Source organism: Alligator sinensis, unplaced genomic scaffold (assembly GCF_000455745.1).
Source record: "Alligator sinensis unplaced genomic scaffold, ASM45574v1 scaffold280_1, whole genome shotgun sequence".
Lineage (NCBI taxonomy): Eukaryota > Metazoa > Chordata > Crocodylia > Alligatoridae > Alligator > Alligator sinensis.
In genome coordinates this window covers 1494878-1513325 of record NW_005841835.1, presented here as the reverse complement: position 1 = coordinate 1513325, position 18448 = coordinate 1494878, and the positions used below count along the sequence as shown (strand labels likewise).

Sequence of the window (18448 nt, the reverse complement as noted above, 5' to 3'; positions counted from 1 at the left end):
GGCGAGCGCGCGCGCGGGGACCCGAACCCGGCCCCTCACCCTCTCCCTCTCGCTCATGGCCTGTCCCTCCGCAGGGCAAGCAGAAGAAGGCGAGGAAATACGCCACCATGAAACGTATGATCAGCCTTCGCGACCAGCGCCTGTGAGTGTCCGCGCGGGCTGTAGCGCCTGAGACATCCTGGGCGGCCCCCGGGAAGCCGCGCGCGCGCCTTCCCCCGCCACTCGAAAGGCTTCCCGGGCGCGGGGTCTGTGGGCTGCAAAGGGCACGGGTCGGCGCCGCTTGTCTCGCGGCCAAGCCACGGCCCTGCAGGCGCCGCACAGCGCGGGCCAGCCCTGTCTGCGGCGCTGGTCCCACGTGAAAGGCTGGTGAAGGAACGGGTTAGCGCTTTGCCTCAGAACAGTCCCGGCCACTTAGAGTCCCTGTTGTGATGCACAGCAAATCTGATGCTGCTCTTGCACCCAGGGGTCTCTGGGGACTTCATCTTATCCAGAGGTAAACAATAGAAGCCAAAGCAAGTTCCTCTGAAGTAGGCACTGGGGTACTGGGACACTAGCAAATGTTACTAAGAGCAGCTCCATTCAACACAGATGTGCTCACTCACTACCCCTGGGGCCCTCACAGCCCATCCTCAGGGTTTGAGGCAAGTTCCAGGCTTCCACCCCTCTACCTTTGTGCGGCGGGGGAGTTTTATACAGCTCAGGTTCTGATTGTTGTGTTCCCACCCATTCCTCTGAGATAAGGAGTCCTTGGCCAATTCAGTAGGGATCAGGGAAACTGAATCGCAGTCTGCGGCCATTGTTCTTTCCTAGGGTTGCCATATTAGCATGGGTTGTGATCATCACTAGCCTCTCTATCTCATCTCTCTCTCACAACCCACTTCTCTCATACTAATGTTTGGGATTTAGACTGAACTTCTGGGATGAGAGTATCTGGGAGAAGGCATGTAGTGACATACCCAGCCCAGCAAAAAGGAGTGAAGGGTATTCAGGACTCCCCAACCCTACTCCAGGCTGGAATAAGCTCATGTCTTATTAGGGTCAGACATCTGTTTTCCAGTTTGATCCATTTTGCTGTCAAGGAGACTTCCTGAGATCCAGTATTCCTTTCAATAAAAATCCATTCCAGTCTCCCAGCTCCTTCTCCCTAGCATCTCCCTCAGCTGCTGCTTCCCCAATATTCTTTACACTGTGAAGACTTTTTTCTTATTCTCTTCACTGTTCTTGGTCTGCTCCCGGGTTGAAATGCATTCAGAAGTATTTTCTGGACATATTTTGTGTGTTTGTATTTAGGAAAGAAAAAGATCGAGCAAAACCCAAGGTGAAAAAGAAGGATGATCCCAGTGCAATCAAGGAGAGAGAGGTGTAAGTACCCCCAAAAATTCTACATGCTGCCTTACATGCAAGGGAGTCAAATAAGGATTCCATGCTCCAGTACCGGTGGGGGTTGAGCGGGTGAGCAGAAGCTCTGCAGAAAAGGATCTGGGGGTTACAGTGGACAATAAATTGAATATGAACCAACTGTGTACCCTTGTTGGAAAGAAAGCTAAAGGCATACTGAGCAGCGTTGGTAAGTGTGTTGCCAGCAAATCAAGGGAGATTATTCTTCCCTATCAGTTCTGGTGAGGCCACATCTGCAGTACTGTGTCCAGTTTTGGGCCCCCACCAGAGCTGTCCTTAGGGGTGTGCAGGGCCCAGGGCATCTCAGCCTGTGTGGGGCACTGGGATGGACAAGGTGGGTGGCAAGCTGCCAGAGCTGGGGGGGAAGGGGGGAGGTTGGTGAGCGGTGGCAAAATCAGCGGTACATGGCAGCCATGGTGGGGCCTGTATGCCCTGATTCACGCTCCTCACCTAGGGATGGCCCTGCCCCCCCACTACAGAAAGGATGTGGACAAATTGGAGAGAGTCCAGCAGACAGCAATGAAAATAGTGTGGGGGCTGGGGAACATGACTTCTGAGGAGAGGCTGAGGAAACTGGGCTTATTTTGTATAGAGGAGAGAAGACAGAGGGAGGATTTAATAGCAATCTTCAAATACCTGAAGGGTAGTTCCAAAGCTGTTCTCAGTGATGGCAGATGACAGAATAAGGAGCAATGGTCTCAAATTGCAGCAAGGGAAGTTTAAGTTAGATATTAGGAAAAACTTTCTCACTAGGAGGGCAGTAAAGCACTGCAACAGGTTACCCAAAGAGGTTGTGGAATCTCTGTCTTTGGAGTTTTATAAGACCTAGCTAGACAAAGCCTTTGCTGGGATGATCTAGTGGGGGGATGGTCCTGGTTTTAGCAGGGGGTTGAACTAGACAACCTCCTGAGGTCCCTTCCAACCTTAATTTTCTGTGATTCTATGAAAGTATCCCTGGCCTTTCCGTGGAGAAAAGTCCAACACGGGTGGCTTCAGAAAGATCTTTCCTATAGGCCACAGAAGAGGAGTGGGAGGACTCTGGAAATTTGTTGAACCTGGTCTAAACTTCCTAATGTGCATAATGGGAAAAATGCTATTATTAAGAGAGGGAACAGACTCTTGGAGGGGGTAGAGGAGACTGTCCAGTCATTCCCACCATCCTTCCCAGCCACAGTCTCAAAACTACCTGGCTGTGCATATTTCTTGGCATATCTGTTCATAAGTAGAGTCAGTTGGGAGTAACTGATCTGGTTTCTCTCTTTTCCTGACAGGCCACAATACCCCTCTTGTTTATTCTTCCAGTATAACACACAGTTAGGTCCTCCTTATCACATCCTGGTTGATACCAACTTCATCAATTTCTCCATTAAAGCCAAGCTGGACCTGGTGCAGTCAATGATGGACTGTCTGTATGCCAAATGTGAGTGTCCGTTTGCAACTTCTCCTGGAAGAAATAATATTGTCGTGTGCTCAAGGCTGTTCTTACAATGAGGGGCCATGGAAGGCAGCACAGCCACTTTTTAGGCTTCATAGCGCTAGCGTAAAGCAAGGATTGTCAACTGGGGGTACGTGTACCCCTGGGGGTACTTGGGAAGGCCCTAGGGGGTATGCATGAGTGGGTGGGCAGGGATGGAGTGCTGCCACCACCACCCCGTGCCACTGTCTCCCAGGAGCAGGGCTGGACGTTGTGGGGGAGGGCAAGGGCAGTGGCGCCCCCCTTCAGGCCGCACATGCCACCCACCACCCTGTACTACTGCTGCTCTGCATCTGGCCGGTGGGGGTACACTTATTAAAAAAGGTTGAAAACCCCTGGTATAAGGTAACAAAATGCCATTAAAAGAACCTATCCTGCCAGCAGAGTACAGGGCTCAAGGGAACTTGAGTGTTGATCAGTGAGTCTGGGATCCATATTCACTCCCAGCTTCCCTGCAGGTTAAAAATAATCATTCAAGGTTGTTATCTCATAATGACAAAAGATCAGATCAAAAACAAAAATTTTAAATTCAAAATATATCCAGAAGATCAGAAAGGTTTAGTGAGAGCTGCACAAATTACTGTTTAGCTTGTTTGTATTTCGTTACTTCCCAATTTTCATGATTTTTTTTTTTTATATGTTGGATTATATGTAAGCAAGTCAGAATAATGGTCTACTTAATAGGTAGGGACCTATTGAATTCACAGTGGAAGCGGGGTGTGTAGCGGCTCCTTTAATCTTTCAGGGTCCCCCAGTGTTGATCAGGAGAGGGGCCCCACCATTTGTGGCTCGCTCCTAATTGGCAGGAAGGTGAAAACCACAGTTTTAAATATGGTGCCATTTTTGCCTCCCACTGCTGATTGGCCAAGCTCTTTACCGAGGGGCCCCAGCAGCCCTGCTGCTTGGTGCTGACTGGCAGGGAGGCAAAAACAGCACCATATTTAAAATCATGGTTTTCGCTTCCCTGCCTATCGAGAGCAAGTAGGGAGTGAAGAGTAGCTGTTGTGGGGGGCCTAGGGGACCTGCAAGATTAAAGGAGCTGCCGCACACCCCACTTCTGTTGCAAATTCAGTAGGTCCCTATTAATAACTAGTACGAACTATCTCGCATTCTCTAGAACCCATCATCACTTTATTTATATCCTGTAAGGACCTAGTGCACTGTTGGTGCAAACACAGATAATTAACATTCATATTCTGTTCATTCAGGTATCCCTTGTATCACAGACTGTGTAATGGCTGAAATTGAGAAGCTGGGACAGAAGTACCGTGTTGCACTAAGGTGGGTACAGGATGCCAGACTGGTTAGTAGGCTGTGCAAAACAGCACTGTTTCGTTTCAACTTCCATTTTGCCATTTCAAAGGAGGACAGTGTTTTGTTTCATCATTTCATTTCATTTTGTTTCGAAGCATTGTTCCGTTTCATTTTGTCGAAACTGTTTGGCTGTTTCAACACATTTTGACGTTTTGCCCGTAGGTTATAATGGGTAATCATGAAAATGCCTAAAACTTTGTCATTGCTTGCCTCATTCAGATGAAAATTTCAGGGATAGTAGCCCCTTCTGAGGGCATGAAGCCTGCCAAGTTTCAAGGAGATAGGTTTAGAGGTTTCTAGGAAACTGCACCTCAAACTGGGAGGGCTGCGGGGCTGTACCAGACAACTCCTGGGGGTGTGGGTCCTTGGATCTGTGCACCGGATGACAGGAGGCTGCTGCTGCCACCTGGAACTGAAGCTGGACTCAGCCCGCACCCAGCACCAGGGAAGATTGCTGCTGCTGCTGGCCCCAGGCAACAGCAGCAGCCTCCTGTTATCCAGTGCGCAGATTGGTACAGCCCTGCAGCCCTCCTGAGGGTGCAGGCCCCCGGATCTGTGTGCTGGATAACAGGAGGCTGCCTCTGCTGCCTGGGACTGGCACTGAAGCCAAGTAAGCCCGGCTTTGAAATTCAAAACGTTTCGAAGCTGTTTTGAAGCCTCTTGTTTCATTTCAATTTTGCTGTTTTGAGTTTGAAACGCATCAAAACACTTCGTAACGAAACACCTGGAAAAATTTTGCACAGCCCTACTGGTTAGGTCTGTATCAGGACTGTCCAACTGGTACCCCATGAGGGGGTATCGTGTGGCTTGTGGGCTCTTGCCTAGCTGCCGCTTGCTTTTGCAGCTGCAGTAGCCGTGGTCTCCAGGCTCCCCCTCCCTCCTTCAGGTTCTGATTCCTGTCCCTGCTCCTGGGACTGGGGTGGCACAGCAGGAGGGGGTCAAGCTGCCCATGCTGTCCATGAGTAGAAGGAGCCAGGCTGTCCATGCTGCAGGTAGACTGCTTGTATAATATGCACAGCTGGGGGTGCGGGTGCTGTGTGTGTGTGTGGCAGTGGGGCTGGAGCTGGGCTGCCTGTGCTGCAGGGCAGACTGCCCATGGGAGGTGCAGGGTGGGGTAGGATGCTGGGCTGCATGTGCGGGGTGGGGAGGCAGACTGAAGGGAATGGATCTGTGGCCCACATTGCATGTGGGCTCCAGGTGCCTGAAAGTTGAACAGCCCTTGTCTGTGCTATGGGGGCTCCTGCTGCTTTAGCTGTCATGGTAGCATTTAAGCAACTGGATCCCCTGATGTGGATGCGGATCTTCTGTTTAAAAGGAGTTCTCCTGCTTCCAAATGCTACACAAGGCACCAAATGGTAAAAAACTCTGCTGAGAGACCTGCTGCCACTCCAGGGGTTTTGCTGACGGAGCTCCATTGGCCAGCAGGTGTGATCTTTCCACCTCCATAGCTGATGTAGCTCTGCCTGTGAGTGTAGTAATACAGGCCTCTAGTCTCTGTTCTTCAGTCCTTTTCCTTTCCATTTAGCTACTCCACACACCTCACTGACTTGTTTAAACAGTGTTAAATATATAACACACAAAGGCATCCATTCAACATGCATTTTAACTATGCATTGGGGAAATAGAAGATTCTTGTCTCTAAAGCAGGTTAGATTCGGCTGGGGTGGAATGCTCTGTCAGAGCTTGTCTTCTGAACCTGTCAGTTTCTGCACAATTGCAGTAAGCTTTTATTTAAAAAAAAAAAAAGCATGGTGCAGATCCAAGCCAAAACTCAGTAGCATCATAGCAAGAATTAGTTTGGAAGGACACATTGTGAGATATATTCGCAAAGGCTAGGGACAAAAATTATACGCAAACCAGTATAAGCAGTCAGAAACGGGTTCAATTTGTAAAACAACAGAAGTTCAGTGCACATAACCTGCTTTCAAAATGACTGTGCACATAAACTGCTTTTAAAAGTTAGAACGTGCCAACTGTAAGTTTTTGAGTTTATCTTAAACTGAAACTAGTTTAAGATAAAGCAGGATGGATATAGTATCAGATTTAACTGATTTAAGGTAAATCAGTTTACTGAACTTCTGTCCCAGATCCCCTCCAGATTCAAATTAACTCACAGTTGCCCAGCATCCCAGGATGCTTTGCACCTCTCCCACAAACCGCCCCCTCTTTGTAGGGTGGGCAGGCTAGCCCAAGCTGCTCTGTTCCAGCCAAGCAAGGGGGCATGCTCTAGCACAGTGGTTGCCAACCAGTTGATTGTGATAGAATAATCAATTGTGGAGCTACTCTCGGTGGATCCTGGGCTGGGCACGCACATGTGCCCTCTCCTCCTCCTTCCCCCCCCCCATCAGGTCAGTCTGTTGGGGAGAGAAGGGGCAGGGGCCAGATCAAGGCCTCCATGGTGAGGGACAGATGGAGTGTGGCACATCCAAGAGCAGGGGAAGGTGAGTGGGACCCTAGTCCGGGCAGGTGCTGGGAGGATTGGAGACCAGGGGGCTTGTCTGGGGGCGGGGAGGGGTCCCACTGCTGGGTGCACCCTGGCGGAGGCCCTGGGAGCATGTGCCCCCGGTCTCTGTGCAGGGTGGTGGCAGCTGCCGCTGCCCGCTGTGCCTCGAGCCCCACTGCAGCTGGCCTGGGAGTGTCATCATGTGCATCCCGCCGCTGGGCTGAGCCACACGCCCTGCCTGCCTGGCGGCAGGATGCATGTAGCATAGGGCCCCAGTTTGGCCAGATCTAGAACTATCAGCTTGTCCAGGGGTGCATGGGGAGGTCTCCCACTGGTGGGTGCACTCGTGTGGAGGGGCCTGTGCTCCACCCCACCTGTGCTTGGGGGCACAGGCTCCCAGGGCCTCTGCCAGGGTGCGCCCAGCAGCGGGAGCCCCCAACACACCCCTGGCCGAGCAGATAGTCCCAGACCCAGATGGGCCAGGGCCTGATGCTACCTGTGTCCCACCGCCAGGTGGGTGCAGCTCAGCCCAGCTATGCGACTCACGTGGGGTCGGACTGCAGCCCATCCAGGTCTCAAAAGAGCTGCTCGTTCAAGGGGCGTGGGGGTGGGGGTTCTCCACCACTGGGCACACCCCAGCGGAGGCTCCAGGGGCAGAGGTAGCTGCTGCTGTGGGCTGCTTTTTGTGCCTCGAGCACAGGTGGGGGGAGCACGGGCCCCCAGGGCCACTGCCAGGGTGTACCCAGTGGTGGGAGCACCCCCAACGTGCCTCTGGATGAGCAGATAGTCCCAGTCCGTTTTGTCCCAAAAAAGGAGCCTTTCCTGATGCCATGTGTCTCGCTGCTCGACAGGTAGGGGGCGAGGCTCAGCCCATCGGTGGGATGCACATGGCATCAGGCCGCTTCCAGGCCAGCTGCAGCAGGGCTTGAGGTGCAGTGACAGCTGGCTCCACCCCATGCACATATGGGGCTGGCATAGTATGTATTATAGTGGGTAGCTTATGTAATGAATACAGTAACAACAAAGCACTTAGATTCATAGATTGTAAGGCTGTAAGGAACCTCAGAAGATCATTGGGTCCAGCCCCCTGCACCAAGTAGGAAAGATAACTGGGGATCAGGTGACTCTCTAGTCTCCTCTTCAAGATTTCCAGGGTAGTCTGGAGGGAACTTATTCCAGTCTGGACACCCTGACTTGTGACGAAGTTTTTCCTAATATTGAGCCTGAATCGATCTTCCAGGACCTTGTGGCCATTACTCCTGGTTTTCCCCTCGAGCGCCCTGGTGAACAGTTGTTCACTGAGCCCTTGATGTACTCCCCTAGTGTAGCAGTAAGCTGCTACCAGGTCCCCCCTCAGCCTTCTTTTCGAACTGAAGAGTCCAAGATCCCGCAGCCTTTCCTTGTATGGCTTGCAATGTAAGACTGATCCATACAGGTGGTGCTTCTTTGGCCTCTCTCAAACTTGTCCACGTCCTCATTAAAGTGTGGTGCCCAGAACTGGACGCAGTACTCCAGCTGCGGTCTCGCCAGTGCTGAGTAGAATGGAAGAATCGCTTCTTTGGTTTTGCTGGAGGTGAATCAATTGATGCATGCCAGAATGCTATTTGCCTTACTGGCTACAGCATTGCACTGCCGGCTTATATTCGTACTGTGGTCTATTTTTACCCCCAAGTCCTTTTCACTCATAGTGCTAGTCAGTTTGGTGCTGCCAAGCCTCTAGGTGTGTTGGTGGCTGCTTGTCCTGAGGTGGAGCACTTTACATTTCTCAATGTTGAACTTAATCAGATTCTGATCTGCCCAACTTGCTAGCCTGTCTAGGTCTGCCTGTATCTGTAGCCTATCTTCAAGTGTGACCATGCTTCCCCATAACTTGGTGTTGTCTGTGAACTTGGCCAGTGAGCTCTTCACCCCCCCCCCCACCCCCCCATCTAAATCATTAATAAAGATGTTGAAAAGTACTGGACCAAGCACCGACCACTGCAGGACATCATTGTCCACTTCTTATCAGGATGACGCAGATCCATTCACTATGACTCTCTGGGTTCTATCTTGCAGCCAGTTTCTTACCCACCTGATTGTCTCAGAGTTAAGCCCACAATCCTCTAATTTTCTCGCGAGGACATCATGGGATACTAGATCAAAAGCCTTTTGGAAGTCAAGGTATACAATGTCAACCTGCTCTCTCATGTCCAGGTGGCGAGTTACCTGGTCACAGAAGGAGATGAGGTTGGTAAGGCAAGACCTGCCTGCAACGAAGCCATGCTGGCTGCCATTCAGAACCTTACCTGTCTGTCATCCCCCCCACGTGCCTGGGTGAGCTGCCTGGCCTCCAATCCTCCCACTCACCCTTGCCCCTGCCTCTGCCCCACTCCCTCCCTCACTGGGACTTGAATTAAAAAATGATCTGGTACTTAAAAAGGTTGGAGACCACTGCTCTAGCACCTCCCGGCTTCTGGCCTGGGCCATTGAAGACATGTGGCTGCATTTCCAGAATCAAAAGTGAATATCTATCCACTTGCTAAGAGTCAGCAGTCTGGATATGGCAAGTTGTCTATTATACTGGAGAATTCTACTGGTCAAGACCATACAGAAGTTGGAGACAATGATAAAACCTTTACCAATGTGGCAAACCAGACCTTAAGATTTAATTCTTTGATCCAGTTGGTGATGTTTGTAGCAAGACTTCTGCCGCTGGCACTTAGATCAAGCCAAAGGAAAATAGGACAGAAGCAGGTAGGCTATTGGAGGGAGGGGGAGTGGGTATTAAGGAATCTCACACGAGAGAGAGCTTGTTTTGTAAAGTCCTGCAAGGTCCTCAGTAGCAGTTCCATAGGTTGCATTGTGTTCTCCCACTATGAGCTCTGAAACCTTTGTGGGTCCTTTTAATATTGGGGTCCTCACAGACTCAAACAAAGTCTATCCAGCCCTGAGCTTGCACCAGTTAAAATGTGCCAACTGTAACTTTCTGTGTTTTATCATTATTACAATAAATACTTTAATGTATTTTTTTCTTGCATATTCTAGTCTATTTTCTTAAAATTTATCTTCAGCCTTTTGAACATTAATTGCATTTGCTTGCAAGATCACTGAAAAATGTCTACAAGTGGTATGTTCCTAGAGCATTCTGCCTTAGCACAGCTATGGGGAAAAAAGGAGCCTCTCCATGCCCATAGAGCACCGAATTTTCGTATTGTTCCAGGTCTTGTAACTACCTTGCATTCTTCTTGCCATATGAAAGGCACCTGCCAGCACAAAGGTTCGTTTTTAGGGCATGTTTTGGAAAAAAAGAAATGGCATAAGTGAACCCTGTTAAAAGCAATCTCCTGATCTTGTTACGTGCCACATATTTGTTTTCCTGCTTTCAGTTCTAACAACATTTCCAAGATCAAAAATCCCTCCAGGCTGAGAATAAGTAGAGGAAAAGCCTGTGTACAAAGAAGGGGGGTTGTCTCTTTCCAAAAAGATTGGCCCAAGATTTCAGGAGCTTCTCGCATAAGCTCAGTCTCAGTCTTGTCAGACTCTTAAAAATGTGAAACTATTCTAGAGCCAGGGTAGTGGCCTGCAACACCATGATCTGTAAGGCATCATTCCAAATTAGGGAACTAGTTCATCTCTGGAACATTAATCACAAGTGATGTTTTTCACTTTCTATATTGACCTGTTGTATGGTATTGCGATACGGGTACTACAGAGCTCTAAGTACTTTATCTCAAAGTGCTAGAAGAAGATATGGATTTTGCACCAAAGCACATGTTTCTTACGTTTTTTTCTGTTTGACTAAAGCCTGGCACTGTGGGGCCCTGATCCTCACTGAGACTCCTGTGTGGTACTGTAATAAAGCAGCATTTGGCAACCATTTTAGGCTGGGGGTTGGAGTGATCCAGTTCAGGTCAGAGGTGGGCAGGTGCTAGGACCCAATTGTTGTTGCTACTGGCAGCAGCAGCTTGGCCCCCAGCAACAAAGGAAGAAGGTCGGCAGTTTCCAATTGTCCCCAAAGTGGCAAGGGGAAAGTGCCTGGAGCTGCTGCTTGTTCCCCCCACCAAATGCTGTCAAAGCCCCATGTCCACAGGCCTGATGAAATGACTCCATGGGCCAGATCCAGCCTGTAAGCCACAGGTTGCCAACCCCTGTAATAAAATGTAACAAGCAGGTGGAATATATTAGCCCAGTTTGTTCCCTGATTCATCCTGTTCGTTTCAGATTGGCTGAAGTGGTGGGTTCACCTGCTGTTCTGAGTCATGGTCTTGAGGTTTGGCCACTGCCCAGAAAGAGGTGGATTCTCCATCCTTGCCTTGTTGTCTGAAAATGTTGCTCTGATCAGGTTGCCTGGATGCTCTCCCTAATGCTGCCTTTTATTATTCCCCAGGATAGCCAAGGACCCACGATTTGAGCGCCTGCCTTGCATGCACAAAGGAACCTATGCAGATGACTGCTTGGTGCAGAGGGTCACTCAGGTACCTCCCATTCCTAGGGGTCATTTTTTGCTTTTCTGGCATGAAAGCTTAATAAGAGTTGCTGAAATCCTGTGGGCATGAATGAGCTATAAAATTGAACACAAAGAAATGGCACTATCTGGTCAGGGTCACTGTAGTTGCAATACTAATGTTAATATATTTGGAGGAAGCTATAACATCCCCATAATGCACCTTGTTGTGCAGTACTATTCCAAGAAATAGGTAAAGTGGATAGTTGCTTCCTGAGTCCTCCAGTCATTGATAAGGCTGGGTAACCTTTGTAAGTCACCTAGATGAGACAACGAGCAGAAGACTGCAGTTAATGTAGTGATACTTTGATTAAAAACAGCTTCATGCCTCCTGCTTGATAGGGCACATCAGCTGTTAGAGTGTAACTGTTTCCTCTGCATGACCCTTTAGTAGGCTTGGCAGGATTTGATTTTTATTGGTAAACTTTGATAAACATCAAGTTTACCTCGCACTTGCTAACCAGACAAATATTTCCATAGTGAATAATCAGAATTTATAGAAAGGGGACTTAAGAAAAATGATGGCTGATGGAGTGTGTGACAACAGGGGGAGCAGTCCTATAGAACCATGCTGACTAGTTTGGACTGTAACTCCTAGAAACCTCAGCAGACTGGGAACAAAGGAAGAGAGAGTAGCAAAGCAGATGAGGGAGCTACCAGTGAGCACAGCCAGAACCGATGGCAGCGCTACCACTCAGCTGGCAGCAGTCCTACAGTAGTTACGTTTGTCACAGCAGGTGGTTAAACTGAACAGTCCTGAAAATTTAAATCGATAAAAATCTAAATAAGTGTTTTAAAATAAACATTAATATTATCCCTCAAAATTATTTAAAGATAAATCAAATTTGAATTCTGCCAAGCCTACCCTTCAGCAAACAAATTAGTTAAACTGCTCTGATTTTAACACTGAATGAAACAGGGTTTGCTATGTTTGTATTGCTACAGAATCACCAATTTGAAGTTATATCTGTTTCTACCTGGTCTCATGTTATAAGTGAATAAAGGCATTTGCTTGACCTTTTCCTTGTTGGACAAATAACTGGTGGCTACTCTGATATACTTCTTTTTTTTTGTTTTGCAGCACAAGTGTTACATTGTGGCCACCGTAGACCGAGATCTCAAGCGGAGAATCCGAAAGATCCCAGGAGTCCCTATTATGTACATTTCCAATCATAGGTGAGAGACCTTTTTAACAGGCAACCATGCTAACTGACAGAGTTGCTCTGTTAGCAGTTTGCTTCCATGCACATTTGATCTATCTTATATTGTTTTTTCTAGTGTGTGTTATTGTATAGTCCTTAATAGCAAGTGTGGTTGCATAAGGGCATATCTGCCTTTGTGAAGAAAGGGCTGTGGGCTATTATAACAGCAGCACCAAAAAGAATAAGTTTGTAAAGTCATTTTTATTATAAACCACTTGGTTGTGAATTTTTTCAAATCTGTGTGGTACCATTTGAGTCTATTTGTTCAACTGGAAATGGCTTTAAACATTATGGGAGCTGCAACCTGATGTAACATAATTTGAAATTGGAAAAACTCAGCAGTTGAAGCCTTTCTAGCTTGTTATGATGGCTTTTTAATCTAGGCTCTTAAATGGCCTTTGCAAACCACCTTCAATATACGAGGTATATATACCACCTTCAGCATGAAATACAGCTTTTGGGGTTGTATCTTTCATTACAACTCTGTGAAACTTTTTATAGGTAAGTAAAATGGGGAGAAATCAAGGCATAGGCAGAGAAGGGAAGATACTTTAGGTTGGATGAGAGGGAGCAGTAGAGGAGAGAAGGTGTTTGTGCTTACCATAGTTGAGGGTGAGAGTCAGGAGATGGGAAATCTAGTTAAGATGAGGGAGGAGAATAATGTAACTGCACCCATGAGTCTGGTTGAGGTAAATCAATGGAGCCCCAACTGCCCGCTAATTGATATGTAGCTTTGATTACTTCTTATACTAAATATTCCTTGTCCTCATCCTTTAGAGCCTTTGAATCCAAATTGAGCAGCTAATAAAACAGCTTTCTGAAGTTCTCTGCTTGCCATATGTTCTGTCATTGAGCTGAAAGCATTAATGTTATTTCTTTAGTAAGAGCTTGGTAGGAAAAATATTTCCTTATCTGGGGATGACTAATTCTCTGAGGTGTCCACATCCAGTAAACGGTAATACTGGATCACTGGTGGTGATCTCCCTGCATCTCCTCGCTGCTATCAGGCTTCAAGCTCAAATCCCAAATGATAGTAAAGTCAGAATGCCACCTGGTGGCTTGCTGCCAGGTACGTCTGTTTTGGCTGCTTACTGCAATCATTACTTACAAAGAGGAATGTGACAGGGCAGTTACCTTGGAGGCTGCTTTCTGTGCAAGCCGTTCCACACTCACAAGTTCTCTTTCGTCACTTCCAGGTATAATATTGAAAGGATGCCAGATGATTATGGAGCCCCTCGACTCTAATTCTTGCAGCAGAAGTTCCCAAAACTCCCTGCTGCCAGGACTCTGAACAAACCAGAGGGTCCCTTTGTTTCTACCCCCCTCCCCCTTTCTCCTTAATGCTGGGAGCACTGCAAGGATTGAAGATGACAACAGACTGCTGCTTAGGTTTTGTCTTCAGAACTTTGTTTTCTAATAAAAAGCTGTTCTGGATCCATCTGCCTTGTATTCACTTTTGCTCAGACTGCTACTGGTAACTTACTACAATAGGTCATGTGAGCCTTAGGGAGAGGACCTGAGGACCATGAGTATGAGTGCCTATACATTCCTTTCACCTCCCTCTGCAGTAGAGGTGCTTAGAAAAATTTTCTTCTAATGCCTTGCACAAAGGGTCAGGGGACACCCAGCGAGGGGCTAGAGTGAGTCCATACAAGTTCCCAGAAACTGGAGTTTTGGATCAATCTGAACCAGTAATCTGCTGAGGGAGAAATATTCCTCTGGCATTTCAAGCTTAGTTCTGCCCTGTGGTCAGAATTCTGTATATGCTGAAGAACAAGGGAAATACTAAGGCCTTGATAGCTGATATTTCCCACATGGGCACAGAGACTTTAATGAAATGCAGTACAAGAAAATTACAAAATTATGGTTAAGCCTATCTTTAAAACCTTCTTATTTAACTAAGATCCTGACTAAATAGAAGTCTTACATGCTGGAGAGGGTCCAGAGAAGGGCTACTCATATGGTTAAGGGCTTGCAGGCCAAGCTCTACGAGGAGAGACTAGGGCACCTGGACCTCTTCAGCCTCCACAAGAGAAGGTTGAAAGGCAACCTTGTTGCTGCCTATAAATTCATCATGGGGGCACAGAAAGGAATTGGTGAGGCTGTACTCACCAAGGCACCCCTGGGGGTCACAAGAAATCATGGCCATAAACTAGCAGAGAGCAGATTTAGACTGGACATTAGGAAGAACATCTTCACAGTTAGAGTGGCCAAAATCTGGAATGGGCTGCCAAGGGAGGTAGTGCTCTCCCCTACCCTGGGGGTCTTCAAGAGGAGGTTAGATAGACATCTGGCTGGAGTCATCTGAAACCAGCACTAAACCAGCCCTCTTTCCTGCCTATGCAGGGGGTCAGACTCGATGATCTATTGAGGTCCCTTCCGACCCTAACATACAAATCTATGGGCCAACAGTGTGGGGATGCGGTCAGGAAAGCTAACCGCACCTTGTCATGCATCCAGAGATGCATCACAAGCAGGTCCAAGGAGGTGATCATCCCCCTCTATGTGACATTGGTCAGGCTGCAGGTGGAGTATTGCATCCAGTTCTGGGCACCACACGTCAGGAGGGATGTGGCCAGGATGAAGGGGGTCCAGAGGAGGGCCACTCACGTGGTCAGGGGGCAGCAGGGCAGGCCCTACGAAGGGAGGCTATGGGACCTGAACCTGTTCAGCCTCCACAAGAGAAGGCTGAGAGGGGATCTGGTGACCGTCTATAAACTGGCCAAGGGGGACCAGCAGGCTATGGGAGAGTCCCTGTTCCCCCGAGCACTACCGGGAGTAACAAGGAATAACGACCATAAGTTGACAGAGTAGATTCAGGCTAGATATCAGGAGGTGCTACTTCAGAGGGCAGCTAGGATCTGGAACCAACTTCCAAGGGAAGTGGTGCTCACTCCTACCCTGGGGGTCTTCAAAAGGAGGCTACATAGACACCTAGCTGGGGTTGTTTGATCCCAGCATCTTTTCCTGACCGTGGCAGGGTGTCAGACTTGATGATCTGCTCAGGTCCCTTCCGACCCTAACTACTATGAAGCTATGCTATATCTGAGGAAAGCTAGTAAAATTCCTCCCCTGTCCCATGCTCTATGTTTTGAGAACACAACCACATAGGTTATTGAGGACAAATCTGCCATCAAGTGTCAAATAAGCAAGCTGGTTTGTCTGAATGTGTCTCAGGCATGTACATATGATTCTCAGTGATTCTCAATATGGGTACCGCGGCACAATGTTAGCACTGTTATATGTGCAAACACAATTCAGAAGATAAACCCAGAAATGTCAAATAGGAATCCACAGTAATAAAAACATTCTGGCCTTTTGTGGTCTGAGTTATTTGAAATGGCAGAATTGCTCTATTATTAGCCTGTACAGTAGTCAAAATTTGAGTGAAAACTAAGAGCTGATGTTTTCTGAGAGGTGTCTTGAGTCTAAAAAGATTGAGAGCCATTGGGATAAGCCAACTTTTGCCTTTTACGGGGCTATCATCTTGGTATTCCTCTCCAAGTCTAACATCTACTTCCACGTGCTTCTTCATGCCTTGCAAAAAGCATGCAACATTCATAAGATAGCACTACTTACAGCATTTTTGCAGTGCCCTTCCAGCCATTTTGCCCTACGTAAAGAGGATGGAGCAGGACAGAACAGGTGCCAGGCTGAATGTGTGACATTAAGCCATATACAGGCAGTCCTCGCACTTATGACAGGTTACGTTCCTGGAAAAGGCGCTGTAAGTCGAATCTGATTTTCCCATAGAAACAATGTTATAATAGGGGGTTATGTTCCTGACCAAGGGCCTGATGCCCAACTTTTTATAGAAATGACCATAAACACCGGAGCTGCTAGAGTGCAGGTGGGACACACCAGCCCCAGGAGCGATTCCCATGGCCCATCCCGCCCCGCCTGGGGTCAGAGCCAGGAGCCCTGTGCCGCCAGGCAACGGTTCCAGCCCCATGAGCCTGTGCCAAGTGGCTGGGTACAGCATCCATCACCGTCGCTAGAGCACTGTCTTTTCCTTTTATCAGCCATTTTTAAGGACTGAATATATAAACAAAGTTTAACATGCACTAAGAATCCAAAGAATACAAGAAACTTACGCGCCGGAGCACATCAGGAATCAGACTGACTGGGTGACGTATGTACGTTTGTGTGCTGCCTGAGTTGCTGTCATGCCATAAGTGTGAGTATCCAGTGCTGTAAGTAATAACATGGATGTAAATGGCGGAGCGCTGCAAGTGCGAATCACCGTAAGTCGAAACACCAGAAGTCGAGGACTGCCTGTACTTGAACCTCAAAGCTAAGAAGAGCTCTCTATTTGGGCTGACAGCAGGGTTCAATTATTCTCTGTTAAGTCATCATGTAGATAAGGCAAACTGCAGTACACTGCACTAGCAGCTGTAGCTGTTTCTGTTAGTTAGGAAATCTGTCCCAATATACCAGTGTATCTTCACCAAAATGTTGCCACTAAAATGTCTTCAAAAAAGTTTTAAAAGCTGTGTCTGGTGCTTGATTTCAGATGTTTTAATCCAAGGCTGTCCCTGAAACTGTCTTCAGACTAAAAAATGGTGATGTAACCTAAGGACTTGGGAAGGTACTAGAGTATACTTCCTGCCCCAAGCAGGAAAGAATACCAGTGTCTGGACCCAAGCCTTTCTTCTGTACAGGCTCACCTGAGGCTGGGGTCCTTACTAAGTAATTGTAAATCTAACTGATAATAATTAAATCTAGATTGTCTTTTTCACTCAAGTAAATTCAATCTCTAAAGTGCTAATTATGCAAAAATCAGTCAACATTCTGAAACCCACACTACTTGTTCAGGTAAGGATCAAGCAAGGGCTACAGGATTATATCTGTGTAGCCAAATTTTCAGAGCAGCTCTTATTTAAGGATGCATCTCCACTGCACATTTAACTAGAGTTCTCTACCCCAAAGTTATTTCTGTCAAGTTAGTCTAGCTCTAGCAAAAGCAGCCAGACTACAAAATAATCCTCAAGCTGCTGGGTCCACACTGGCATTCTTTTTTGGTGCTAAGATTTTTGGGAGCTTATCCTGTGGTTCTTATCACTTCAGTGAGTTTTTCTATTAATTCTTTCCCAGTGAATTGTGAAAGAATTTGTCTGCTCTTTATGGCAGACAAGGTTCTTTGGGTGAATCTGATCTTTATGGGCACATGGAGGAATTCTGGCAAGGCACTGCAAGACACAGCACTAGTTAACTGATGCCAGTTTGCATTCACACTACAGAAAGGGAATGTTACCAGTTAAGTTGTATTTACCTAGGTTTTAGCCCATCTGCCTGATAAGCACCCCTTGTTTCAGGGGCACCTGGCTAAACCCCTAGGGACAGAGGTAGGGCTGGAAGCCATGTCCAGCAGAGATCCCTTGAACTTTTACTATGCATTTTCTACTTCAGGAACAGCTTCGTGTTCTGAAAAAAGTATTTTATCTAACCAAGGGCATACAGTAGATTGTTTAGGCTGGGGGAGATTGCTTGTTGCGTAGTTGCTGATTGCTGGCCTCGCTAGAAGGAAAACTGTATCAACAAAGTTCCGGAGCTGGAAGGGGGGTTACTTGCTGGGCTTGCTATACATGTCATCACATCAGCAGGTTTAACCTGTTACGTAGCTATATAAGGCAGACGCCCACTGGGGTGGGGGTGCTTGCTTTGCGAACAAGCACCACTTTGTGCGCAGAAATAAAGTTTAAGTTGGATCCTTCACCCCGTGTGTTTATTGGCACAAGCGCACTGGGCACGAACTCACCGTCCTTTGGGGACAACAATTTCTGGCGCTCAACGTGGGGCCTAGCTGACTTCCTTGCCTGGTCCACCTCTCCGGCTCCGGCAACAACTGTGGACGGCGCGAGGGCCAGGCGCCACCGACCTTATTCGTCGGAGGTCTGACCGTCTCCTGGTTGCCTGACGGAGTCGGGGAGGGGCACAACGGCGCAACGCTCGAAGGACCAACTTAATCAGGTGGGGCGAGGGAGGTTTCAACGGACTGGTGAGTACTTCTTTCCATATTTTGGCAGGTTGGGAAAGAGATGGCTTTGAAAGTTCCGACCGTGTAGACGCCCTAGGCGAGTGAGATCGGGTGGCAGCCCCGTGAACTCCCTTTAATCAGTTTGGTTCTGAGGCTG

At 47.9% G+C, this 18448-nt stretch overlaps 1 protein-coding gene across 1 annotated transcript; it reads left to right on the top strand.

Annotated features, from left to right (window-relative positions):
- The first annotated feature begins 6 nt into the window (after positions 1–6).
- On the top strand, positions 7–13748 carry FCF1 (FCF1, rRNA-processing protein). Its single transcript, XM_014519116.2, has 7 exons — positions 7–142; positions 1291–1362; positions 2670–2818; positions 4081–4153; positions 10996–11083; positions 12194–12288; positions 13511–13748. Exons 1-7 carry the CDS (start codon positions 108–110, stop codon positions 13557–13559), a joined length of 561 nt encoding a protein of 186 aa, XP_014374602.1. The 5' UTR covers positions 7–107; the 3' UTR covers positions 13560–13748.
- Positions 13749–18448: the final 4700 nt, after the last annotated feature.